Source organism: Oreochromis aureus, linkage group 14, assembly GCF_013358895.1.
Source record: "Oreochromis aureus strain Israel breed Guangdong linkage group 14, ZZ_aureus, whole genome shotgun sequence".
Lineage (NCBI taxonomy): Eukaryota > Metazoa > Chordata > Actinopteri > Cichliformes > Cichlidae > Oreochromis > Oreochromis aureus.
Genome location: NC_052955.1, coordinates 8,632,940 through 8,646,119, shown reverse-complemented (window position 1 = coordinate 8,646,119; position 13,180 = coordinate 8,632,940). Strand labels below are relative to the sequence as shown.

The 13,180-nt window shown below is 37.8% G+C and overlaps 1 protein-coding gene across 1 annotated transcript in view; it reads left to right on the top strand.

The window, feature by feature from the left end:
- Positions 1 to 12,968, top strand: part of gbe1b (glucan (1,4-alpha-), branching enzyme 1b) — a 93,127-nt gene extending 80,159 nt beyond the window's left edge. Inside the window, exons 15-16 of the mRNA XM_031751231.2 lie at positions 147 to 264; positions 10,936 to 12,968. Coding sequence (XP_031607091.2) covers positions 147 to 264; positions 10,936 to 10,998 — 181 coding nt within the window. The 3' untranslated portion in view covers positions 10,999 to 12,968. The remainder of the gene's footprint in view (positions 1 to 146; positions 265 to 10,935) is intronic.
- The last annotated feature ends 212 nt before the right edge of the window (positions 12,969 to 13,180 follow it).

Genomic DNA, 13,180 nt, shown 5'->3' with positions numbered 1-13,180 from the left:
CAATGAGTATAAACCAGCTGAGCACTGCTAAACCAAATCTGCACACCAAAAGCACTAGTGCTAAAACTCCTTCTGCGCTTCTTAGGTCTTCAATCTCATAAGCTAGTTTCCCACTGCTATTGCGCCTTAACCTCAATCTTTGCCAGATACAAAATCAAGCTGGATTCAGATGCGGTTCAGTATGGAGGTCACGGACGGCTGGACCACAACACGGAGTTCTTCACAAACTCCGAGCCCTTTAATGGCCGCTCTAACTCCATCAAGGTAAATACCTACGGCATCACATTCTGTGACTTATAAAAGGTTATCTTTTGTTGAATGTCATTATATTTAAATGTAAAGTATTCTACAATTGAAAATCCAGGGCTTTTGTACTTTAGAGTCCAGTCTCTACACCACTTTTCAAATAACCTATGCTGTATCACCATCCCATTCAGCATACTGTTAACATGCTTTCGAGGCTGTCCATGCTGAAAAAGTGACAAAATTAAGCATTGCTCAAAAATGTCAGTGTGCATACTAAATCGCTGTTGAGTGTGCTGTTGATGGACACTATTGTCCCACAATGCAGTGCACATATGTAGGCTAATGGAGAAGTTGCCCACAGCTGCAAAACATCAAAAGGAGTAGTGGGTGGTGATAAGAGAGCTCTACAAATAGAAATGAAGGATTAAAACTTTTGACAAACATTTTTCTCTCTTCTTGTTTTTACCAAATTCATTTAGCCTGTAGCAATACAAAGTCACTTGTCATAGTTCCTTTTATTAGAAAAGTATAACAAATATTACAAAAGTGCAAAATAAAATTGGGACTGTATGTGAAATGTGGGAAAGAGTAGAATGTGCTGATCATTTAAGCTCTATATGTGAAAGTCAATAGTGTAAAGCACATTAAATAAATAAGGGGGTGGGGTGATATCTGGGCAGAAGGACTTCACCTCCTGAATTTCTTTATCTCCTCTCTATTATATCTTACTATAACACACAAAATCTCCGTCTTTGTGTTTCTTTTTTTCTTTTGCTACCAACTCTTACACAATCACGAGTTGAGCAACTAAACTTGGCACACAGGTACGTGTTAGGCCCATAAAGGTTTTTATCTTTATCAGGTGTTCTGACATCAGCAGTGGGCGTTGGGTGTTGCCTCACACCAACCTAGCAACAGGTTAAAATGTTGCATTTTTACCATATAAACAATTTACTAGCCCTTACATAATTGCACTTTTTTGTAATGTGATTAAGTATATCAGTTTTTGTCATCATGAACATGCCAGACAATACTACAGCATGGGTGTGTTCTAGTTATTAAAAGATCCAGAGACATCTCTGTATTTAAGGGACAAAGCTGAAAACCTGCACTGAATGTTTGAGATGTTTCGGCCCTTTTGAAAATGGACACAGTTCTGTTATGGAAGTCAGTGCATGGGCTCAGGAAGATTTCTGATATCCACAGAACACAGTTTTATCACCATGTTCACAAATGGAAGTTAAAAATCTACCATTTATCCACAATGGAAAAGTCCTATGTTCACACTCTAGTACAGTGGTACACACACTGGGGGCAGGCCCCACTGTAGCCACTGCAGGTGAGGCAGAGGTGAAATGCATAAATCAAAACTAAGTTGAATGAATGTGGTTTTTTTGTTTCTTTCGGGGGGAGGGTGGGGTTTCATACCAGCTTTCAAATACATTGAATTCATCTTGGATCCTTTTAAAATTAAGGTTTGATTTAAAAACTAAGGGGTCAATGGCATGAGCTTTCTTCATCTTCTGAAGGGTTGTATGCACTGGGACATTCACAGCTCTAGAATGTCAATTGTCTCAAATGTCAGCTACTCCTAGATGGTCATTAGGGTAAAATTGCAAAAGTTTAATTTCTTTTGAGTGTTTGCAAGAGTTTATAACATAAGTTATCATTATGGTTTTTTAAAAAAACAAAAGAACTGTAACACTATAAAGTGATATAAATTACCTGCATTGTTGGTGGTTTTTTAGTTCTCTGTGGGTTGCGTTTCTTTTTTTTTTTTCACATTCATCACATTTTGTGAGCACAAAATGTGATGAAAAAGCTGTCTGTGTGTTCATGTTTGGCCCTTTTATGTTTTATGTTTAATTTCACAAATCATTTTAATTAGCCTGAAATGGGTTTTGTAGTGAGAGGATCTTTCGAAGCCTTTCTAATGAGGTTTAAGTGTGCTGGGATGAAAGAGGGCTGCTTGTTCTGGCAAAAAGCCATGGTCTCCCTGGTCTGGGACTCTCAGCTTAACAACAGCAGTATAATTTAGTATCTTGTTCATTAGCATTATTATTTTTTTAATACAATATCAAGAAAATATATTATAACATTAAAAAAAACTGTGCCTCTACCAGGGGCTAGCTCCCATTGTTTGTGGCCTCCACAGTACTACATTTTGTTTTGTGCATATCATATTTGGCTTCTATGCGTTTACTCCGCTCATGCTGGCAGTTATCCTGGAGTCATTGAACGTTATGTGAATCTGATATCTACAGCTCCTTTCACATTTCACAGCAAACAATGTGCATTATTCATGGCGCTAGAACTTACCTTTTCATGTGCACAGCGCTTAAGCTCGCATGGCATCATGGAGGGGAGAAAAATATCTGGGAGAATGAAGCACTGGGCTTCCATCAGGAGGACTGCTTAAGGCTAATACCATGAAATAAGTCTGTCCTTGAAATATAGAAAGAAACACTGATATGCATTTTAAGCAGAGTGCTTGAGGATCTTCCTCTTGTTTACCTCCCCCCTTTTTTCCCAGTTTATTTATTTTTTTATTAAAATGCTGAAAGCCAAAAAAGATGTTTATTAATAAAGTCAGGAATGAATTAGTGAGGATCACCGCAGACGAATTGCATGCTACATCCTATGTTAATGATTTCAATTAATGCACAAGGACAGTGATGTCTCTGAAGTGGTCTGCGGAGTCATCATCTCCTCCTGTTTTTGTTTTTCAGTGTGTTTATTAGATTAAACGTTTTGAGGCGGTACTTAAGTCGTTTCATTTGGTACCAGAGTTGACGTAGCACCTGATGAGGTGTTTGTGTGTCTGAACTCAACTTGAACTTCTTCAGATCAATACTGAAAGTGTTGCAGTTAATGGATAGAGGATATTACTCTATATTAAGAGTTGGACGGCGCACTTTAATGCATCAAAAATGTGTTTGGCAAAGCTCACACTGCTATTAAGAGCATCAATTCAGCTTTATTTAAGATTCTGTCGACCCCAGTTTAAAAGCCTCTTCTTCTTTCATGCAGACACTGATCCTCCGTCGTATTAACTTAGGTTTCATCAGTTAAGGACGCAAATTCCACAATCTCTTAAATCTTTTCTAACTCTTATTAATTCAAACACTGCTGCTTCACCCACATCCCTCTTGGCCAAAATGTGAAGTTTAGTTAACAAGTCATCTGCTAATTTTGGCACCATCATAGATTAATGGGGAATGAAAGGAAGTGAGAGGAATGGAGTCGACAGAGAGGGAGGAAGAAGGCAAGCGGGGACCCTTCTGTACATACTGTATATGCTTTACAGGCTCCTTCGCGGAGATTGCACAGCGAGACTGTAGTCTTGCATAAAGATGCTTTTCTCCTCCTCCTCCTCACACCTACCTGGTTATGACAAGAATAATCAGACAAGAGCCTCTGCGGGGGCTGCGAGAGGTGCCCACACCATCCATGTTTTATTTAACAACTTTTGCTTTCAAAGTCTGCACAAACTTCTTTTCTCCTGTCTTTTTAATGGGTCTGTCAGTTCTCCAGCTTCCTCGTTACAGTGTGATAATAAACTCTCATATCCTCCAAGAACGTATCACACCTCAGACTGAGAATGCACATAATTGGATTAAGCTAACAGAGTCTTCTGCATCCTGGTAACATGTTAGGCTGTGGCAAGCACCATGTGGCTGTAATACCCTGTGTTTACAAATCTGCTCCTGGACACTTGTCATCCAGCATCTTTTTAGTCCTTTCAGTCTTGTCTGAATTATTGAATTACTTACAAAAGTGACCTCTTCTGCATTTTCATCATATACTATATTTGCAAGTGATGTAGTTATATGCCATCTTAATAAGGTATACATACATACTGAACTCATTAATTGAAAAAAAAAATTACCATGCACACAAATAAACATTTTTAGGGAGAGCTTTACTAAAAGGTAATAGGATATAAGCCATTTCTAGATGTGCTTTCCAAGGTGTTCTGCTTAGGCACAAAGAAACAGACAAGGACGACGACCAGACACATTAACCAGGTTAAGTGCATTTCTTTCAAAACTGTGTATGATTGCCATCACCTCACAACTGGCAGAAAACCGAGTCTACTCGACCCATGTACAGTCAGGATCAGAACCAGTCTTTATAGAGGAATTGTTTCCAAGAGGATATTCCTCTGATGTGGAAACAAATAAATATGCTTTGTCCACCAAAAGGCTAGAAAGTGCTCTAAAGGAGGAGTGCCTCAAGGAAACAGCGAAGCCTTTTGCCTTTTTGCAAACCATCAGAATTGGTTTTACAGTTGGATTTTTGTGCAACAAGCAATACCGTGAAGGAAGTCTCTTACTGACTCCAAATTCATTCTGCAGACAGAATTTGGCAGCATCACAATAATGTCAGACAGAATCATAAAGAGCTACTTTTAGAGAAAAGACTGTATTCTGCAACGGCATGACCCTCAGCACAGCTCTGATCTCAACTCATGAAAAGACATGGCTCCTACATCCATCTCTATTTAGGACTTACTTGTCCTATACCATACAATACCATACATCTTGCATGAGTATAGATGATAAACAAATACTATCCGTAGCGTTTTTACATTTTAAAAGCATCATCATGTAACAAGATTTTCTTTCACAAGCTCTTAAAACCTTTCCACAGGACTGTATGTTTAAACTGTGCATATTTAAATGGCACATATTTATCACTGAATATAAAAGTACTTCTTTGTTTCACATGTGGGACATCTTTAATGTTGTGTGTGCACCCGCGCGTTTGTGTGTTTGTATTCAGCTGTATTTAATTTTATCCACTATGTGAAAAGAGTGGATGTTAGAACAGCTTGCCATGAAGCTGAATAAAAAATGATTTTTTTAAAAAATGCTTTGTTCTCCTTATGTGGATAAAAAAAAAAAAATGACACACCGGTATCCTCAGCAGGCTTTTCATGGGAATTGCATACATCAAGAACTACTGCTGTTGAACATTTAGAGTTTATTCATTTAGCGAGACAAATTTTAAATGGTCACAGAATAAAATGTCTCAGAGAGAGGAAGCTTATTTTAGGTGGCTGCCTTTGGGTACATGTCACACATATAGTTTTGTTTGAGTGTTATAATGTCAAATATGTAATGCTAAGAAAGGGTGGTGAATAATTAGCTGCATCAGAACCTTTTGATAAACTTCATGTGCTTCAAAGGGGATGTCTTCTTTGACAGCTTCACATAAAAGAAATTAAGCTGAAATGAAAAAGAAAGTAAGAGAAGATAGCAAGCTTATGGCAAATGATCAAAAGATGTACATTTCCATCAGTGAGATCTAACACCTGATGTTGATGAGCATGAAGTGTGAACTAACAGACAAAAACTGTGACATGGCATAAGGGCACCTACTTAACACTTTTACATATAAATTTCAAAAGACAAGCTCACACTAGTACACTTTGGTCGGTATATTTTTCTTAACTGTACAAGTGCATATGTACTTTGAGACCAGACTCTCAGCTCAGCGTTACTGATTTTGAACATATTACATGAACTGTGGAGGAATTTCAGCCATTTTTACACACAGTCATGGGTATAAAAACCTTAAGCTGCCAGTGATAGTTTGGGTTATCTAATCAGCCAATCACATGGCAGTAACTCAGTCGATTTAGGCATGTAGACACGTTTATTGTGGCCTGCTGAGGTTCAGAAAGGTATTATAAGTAACTTAGAATGTGACATGGTTGTTGGTGCCTGACGTGCTGGTCTGAGTATTTCAGAAACTGCTGATCTACCAGGGTTTCCCCACACAATCATCTCCAGGGTTTACAGAGAATGGCTTGAAAACAGAAAATATCCAGTAAGCAGCAGTTCTCTGGGTGCAAATGCCTTGTGGATGTCAGGGGTCAGAAAAGAATGGCCTATCAGGCTGATAAGAAGGAAACAGTAGTTCACATAATCAGGCCCACTTTGCACATTTTAGCACCGTTTGCATCCACTAGTATCAACTGAGCACCGTTTAAACACTCCAGCCTACCTAAGTGTTGTTGCTGATCATGTCCATAACTTTACGACTGGTTTAAACTGGTTTCTTGAATGTGAAAATCAGTTCATTGTACTCAAATTGCACTTCAAAGTCACCAGATCTGAAACCAATAGAGCATCTTTGGTATTTGGCGAAACAAGAGATTCACATACTGTAATGGAGGTGCAGCAACTGTGTGATGCTTTCATGTCGATATGAACCAAAATCTTTAAGAAATGTTTCCAGCACTTTGTTGATTCATTCAAAGATTGTTTCAAGCAAATAGTTTGGTCTGCCTTTTTGGTATTTCAGGTAAAGGGTCTAGAGATTATTCGGTGTGTCATTTATTTTTATTGTTATTATTATTAATCCTTTGTTTGCCCAGGTAAAAATCTCATTGAGATTTAAATCTTACATCCAGGAGAGACCTGGCCAATTTTTAATCTAATAATAAGAGCTTAATGCTTTCAGGTTATAATTGTTTTGGAAATTCTAATAATGTAAAATAATACAAAAGCACTATTTTTTTTTTTTTTTTTATTATTATGATCTTATTTTACCAGAGAGAGCTTTTTTCTTTCTTTCTTTTTTTTAACAGAGCCTTTTTGTTACTGGAAATTTTAGGAATGTAAGCTCTATGATCAAAAGGATTATATTTAATTATGAGCAACAATATTTTTTTTAAAAAGTGATGATCTTTGAAGTACTAAAAATCAATACAACAGTCTTTCAGAAATTATGCTGCTTACTGTGAGGCTCGGCTGAAAATATTCTTTTGAAAATAATGGCCTGCAAAATCGGGTCTCAGCTGAAAACGAATCAGGTATAGTTCTTTAGGTCTTAGTTTCAGTTAACCATCCAAGTCAGGTTTGTTTTGTTACCCTGTCAGATCCTTAGACTTTGCCTAAAGTACAACCTACATGTACACAAGTGTTTACAGGGAGCTGATACTTGTTAAGTGAGTAAAGTGAGCCAAACAGAGACATGTCTGGAGAGTTAAAGTGCACAGAGAGCCTATAGTCAGGCAGTGCTCTAGCCTAGGTGCTGGGGTCTGGAGACAGGGTGGATGATATGTTCCTGCGAAGCAGCTCATGAATCCTTTATCGGTGTGTTTGAACATTGATCAGATTTAGTATTAGCCCAAAGGCTGCATTCTGTTCTGCAAGGGAGTATAAAAATCCAAATTCTCATATGTGAGCTTGGTGTAAGGCAATACAAGAGAGTTCATGATACAGAAGAAGTCAAGAAAGGACAAACAGCTAAGCTGTTTTTCCTACTAATACAATATTTCACAAATGGTGTATTATGTCCTATTGTGTACCACTTTGTCCTTTTCATCACATTTTGTTTTTCACCCCTATTGTTAATACCTACAATAAATTGTCACATTAGTTGCATTACAGTAACCATTACCTGATCTGGCAACAACTGCTGACTACAGCAGAGACTTTGTGGTTGTGATTCTAAGATGCGTGTTGCACATACACTTCTGTGTATGACCTGATAGGCAAACATGTGGTCATATTGGCATTTCCTGCTGGAATGATCTGCAACATGCGGAAATATTGCATGTGTTGTTATTAGTTTTTATTTCTATTTGTTCTTAGTTTTTCTTTTCATTGCATCTGAGTTGAGTTGAGTTTCAGCTAATTTCCAGAGTGGGTTTGCTCATTTAGGACCATTTTTAGCTCATCCAGCAAAGAACGATGAGCTCATGCCATGGTGAGGCATCCATCCACAATTCACAAGAATCGATACTCCTCCTCATTGTGCGGAAGTTTTATTGAAACTTACACATCTAATGGATCTTCACCTAAATTGTGCTCATGGTCAAGGTCACGTTTGTCATTTTAATGGCCACTTGTCATGGGTTCACATATTTTCATGCTTTTTATGTCCATGATTGTCCATGCTTTTACTCCTGAAAAAGCTTTCAATTGATGGTGAATGAGATTAATTTGTACTGGATATGGCCGTTGGCGATCCTATTTGAATTCTTAGTGGATTTTAATTCTCATTAGTTTGTGTAATACAAACAAACAGTGACAAGGAAACTCATTTCTTTCCTACATCACAGACATTCTGGTTATTGTTTGGAAACATTTCATATTTACTTTAGTTTTCATCAGTTTTGGTCTTAGTTGTAGTTTTCCTAATTATTTTAATATGGAGGATATTTGTTAGGGTGTATTATTCAGAGGTTTAGAATGTGTACCAATACAAACACAACACATTTTGAAGGTCACTCAGATACAAACCAAAGCCTAATCACACTGGTTGTGGTAACAAATTTGATCACACTGACAAAGACTAAATAGGTTTCCAGTAATTTCCACAATGTTTTAGCTAATTACGTGAGTACTTGATAACAGTTTTCCTTTTTCACAAATTCAAATTTGTTTGTTTTGTCTCACTGTTGTTAATTTGTGTTTTTTCACAACTAGTTTTATTAATAATTACCTTGATTGGCAAATGCAATAAAATCTAATAACGCAAACTTGATTTTGTCCTAAAAAGAAATAGGTTCTGCTTCCATGGACAGGGTTTCACCTCATTTTGTACCTTGTAGTTTAGTTCAGCTGGCCCTGTGTTTGATGAGATAGAAGTATAGATATAAATGAATAAGTCAGGAGCTTCTATGTATATATACTGTAAAGGGAATTATTTTTCACAATCTAGTCTCTAAGTGTTAGTGGATGGGTTCAAAACATTATGTCAAGTATGTATGTGCCTAACGTTGCAAGGAGTAATATGTTAATTAGAATGTCTTCCACTAATTGCTGTGCCAACACTTGAGCGTATCTGCTGGTCCTTTTTTTCACAGATTAATTTATAATTTGTCACTATTTCTGTCTGTTTGGTGGAAATAAAAGCTGTTGACATATTCCAGGTTAGACGCAGTGGTAGCTTTTGTCTAAACAGGTGCAGTGATTCATTCTGCCTTTCCTTCTCTCCGTGGTGCTTCTGTATGGAGACTCTCCCGCTGTGACTGTTTAATTAGTCACCAATGTCTGTGTCAGTGTTTCAGCGCCGGGCTGCATGGCTCCCTCGGTGACAAACTGTTGCCAAAGAAGCACATCCACAGTAAGCTTAGATCCACTGATGCTGAGGGGCGACTTGAAGAGTTCAGGGGGTGATTGAATTGTTTACAGCTCTGCTGGCTTTTTTCGTTTTCTGTTGGGAAATATAGCATCATTTATGCCCGCTTGGCTTTTCCTTTGGCATAAATCTGAAATGACTAATGGTACACAGCGGCTTCCTGCTGCCAAATGACACTGTGAGTATCAAAAGGATTGATCAAACACTTTATTAGCTACTTTTTGAACTATATATGTGTATGTATATACATAAGGAATGTGACATGCCATGTTTTTTCAGTTTGTTCTTTTTCCCTAACTTGTTTCTTCTTTACCCCAATGAACTCGAAGATTCTTTTGAAATTACATTATATCTTTATAGAATCACACATTTCCAATTGATTCACAGTCCGGTGTTTAGAGATGATGATGAAACTCACAGCTACTGCATTGATTAGAGAGTTCAGAAATTAAAATTTAGGAGCGTGCCTCCACTTCTGGCAAGATTACTCATTTGCAGATTGTTCAGTTCATTGCACTTGCTTTGAATAGAATGCAAATTTAATTATATGTTTTTAGACAGATGAAGTCCACCACTTCATGGAGATAAGTTTAAGAAGTTGAAGACACCTCTCTTCATTGCAGATATGCTGACACCACTGCCACCCAGAGGTCGTTGTGCAGCTGCAATTCTGTCACACTTTAAATATTCTTAAAATATATTATCCTCCAAGTAGTCTTAAATGAACTTTTTCCCTTATATATCATTTTAAAATTGCATGTTATCCTCCTCGCATTCCTTTTTTTCCTCTAATCTATTACTCTTTTTTTTTTTTTTTTTTTTTTTTTTGCCATTATCTCATCCTTGATTTTGAGACGTTACCATGTCCAGTCATGATTTCTCCCTCCTGAAAAGGATAAAACTTAAGACTGATTAATCTTCAAAATTGCTGATCTTATATCAGTTATATCAATGTAGTGTTGAGTGCTTGAAAAGAAGGCAAAAGGACTTAAATTTGTGAAGTTGTTTCGCCTCTCATGCAAGAGGCTTCTTTAGTTCTTAAACACTGTGAGCCCATCCCGTGGTGGTTCGATCCCAAGATACTGAACCCAGAGTTGTTCCTGACGCATTCCCGTTGGTGTTAGATAGAAAGCAAAAACTGCTTGTGTAAATGAGCGAATAACATGTTGTATAAAGTGCTTTGAGTGCTCAAGTAGAGTAGAAAAGCCTTATAAGAACCAGTCCATTTACCATTTAAACAACTGACAGAGAGTTACAGATATTTAACCCCTAGTGGTGGTTGTCCCCTTGGAAGTGATTGTGTGAGTCCCCACATGGGAATAGGTCATGCTTGTGCTCATGTGATGACTCACATAATTAATAGTGGGTCAACAACCCTCGGGGCATTTGTTTTAGAACTAGAGAAGCTTCTTGGATGAGAGGCAAAATGTCTTCATGAACCTAAAGAAGTCCAGCTGTCTTCTTTCAAACACGCAAGAATACCATGACCTGGATGACTGAGACACCTTGTTAACATCATTAATCTTCAATTGTCATCTCACTTTTCTCCCCACTTTCTCCCCTGCCACTGTGTCTCTCTTTCTCTCTCAGGTCTACATCCCCTGCAGAACAGCTATTGTCTTGGCCAACGAGGAGATAGATTACTGTTATTAGAGGATGATTGTCTCCACAGAGATCGGGATTGAGAATGGATTCCAAACTCTGACTGAGTGTTAACAATCACCTTCATCTTAATGTCAGCCTTGTACACCACCCAAACCTACTTTTTTTGTGTTCGAGCCTTTTTTCTAAATGGGGGGAAAAAGCATTGCTGGGCTGTGTGCTTTCAAATACCATCTGCAACCTAAGACGCTGTGTAACCCCATTTACCACAGATTGGTCCATTTGGGAAGTGTCCAACCTAACCAGTAGCTAGATGCTAAAACTCCAAACCCTGCCGAGTCCATCCACCACTAGCCAGCAGCCATTTATAGGTACTCCTGCATTTGGCATGTCATCTGAAATACATGACCGGCAACTGTGGCAGAGGAAAGCGGTACCATAAAACCAGCATTCATTTATTCAAAGATAATACAAGCTCAGGAATGTTAGGCATGTTTAAATACAGCATACAACGTTTATTATTTTGTATTTAAATATAAATAACATTGTAGTTTCACAGAGATGGCAAGCACTACAGTATTACTAGCATTTAAAATCAAAATATGCAGGTAGGCTGTTTAATCACTGGTGATGTGTCTTTGTTAATTTGCATTGCGGGACATTATAGGTATAAATGTATTGTAATTTGCACAAAGTATTGAACTGATTTGAATTACTGTACTTTTTAATGAGTATCTAAAACAGTTGTGTTGTAATGTTTGAATTTATGCAGCTACTGGGAGCATTTAAGTGGTTATTTATGGCTCAGTTATTAAGCCAGTAATTTGCAGCTAAAGCACTGATAAAATCACTTAATTTGGAGTGTTCACAGTGTGTTGCATAATACACAAGCAACATTTGGCTGAATTAGGCCATTTTGCCCACTTTGCGTAAAGTATTGCATAGTTTTCTCCCACACTAGATCGCATTAGAGTAGTTTGTGAATTTTATGTTACACCGTGCTACAATCGACAAGAAGAACTAAACTACTGAAGATCAGTTTGTCCTTTTGTGTTAGAAAAGACAAGGATGACTAACACACTTGACTACTAGGATATGATTTATGTGCACCGTGTTCATTAGGGATTCCCCTGGGAATATTCCAGAAAAACACCGAAACGGCCTAAATTCATGCAGAGCGCCACACGTGCCTCCTCCAATTAGCAGTGACTTTTGTGACTTTAGTTTCAACAGAGTTGATGATTGAAAATTTCAAAGAGCAGCCACAGCCCTCATTCTGTGTTATAGCATCCATCACAGTACCTATGTGAGGAGGTTATTAATTAGCTAAAACGTCCTACCATCATAATAGGTGACTGCTGAACTCGTCTGCAAAATGTCATAATGTGCTTTACAAATGAGTGATATTCGGTCTGCTTCCACTCTTTACGTTGTCTTGTTTTTCATCCTCCTGAAAGTTGGCATATCATCACCATCCAAAGCACTTTCTGAATGTTTTATCGAATCAGCACAAGTAAAAAGGGAAACGAGATTATTATGTGCATCTCAGATAAAGCTCAGAGGTTGTGCTATCCTCATCTAGAGCATTATTTCAGATTCTGAGTCATTTAACCACCTATTGTAGCTTATGGCAGGTTTTGATCTGTGTCCTGTGCAGCTGGGGAAAAAAAACACACATTAATTTTCAGGACCACCCGTCTGTGTGCAGCCAAAAGTGTCATGAACATGTCATTTCTTTTTTGTCTAAAAGCAAATGCATTCAAAAAGGCCTTTTCTCTGTCTTTCAAGGAGCACAGAGACGATCACTCTGCATATATTTTAGACAACGAGGTTGTGAGACTGAATTGGAGAGTATAATCATCCCTCATCTGACCCAGTGTCATTGTCATTTTAGCACTGCCAAAATGAATTGTCTGCAGTTGTTCTCAAAAGTAAAATTGATGTCTGATATACTGTAACAATTTCAGCATATTTCTTTCATTATTGCTAATGATAATAAATCAGTCCCTGTCAAACCACGAGAATGTGAATGAACTCATTTTGCTCTCTGACTACTGATACTGTCCTATTGCGCAGTTGGGGAAATGTGGAGGATTCCACAGTAGTATATTGTAATGGTACTGTGTAACCTGATGCAACAAATGTGCAGTTTGGTCTTGGTAGTGTGGGAGGTCATCGTGATATTAAATATCATTTTAAAATGTTAAAAGTTGATCCACTAATTATGTACAAA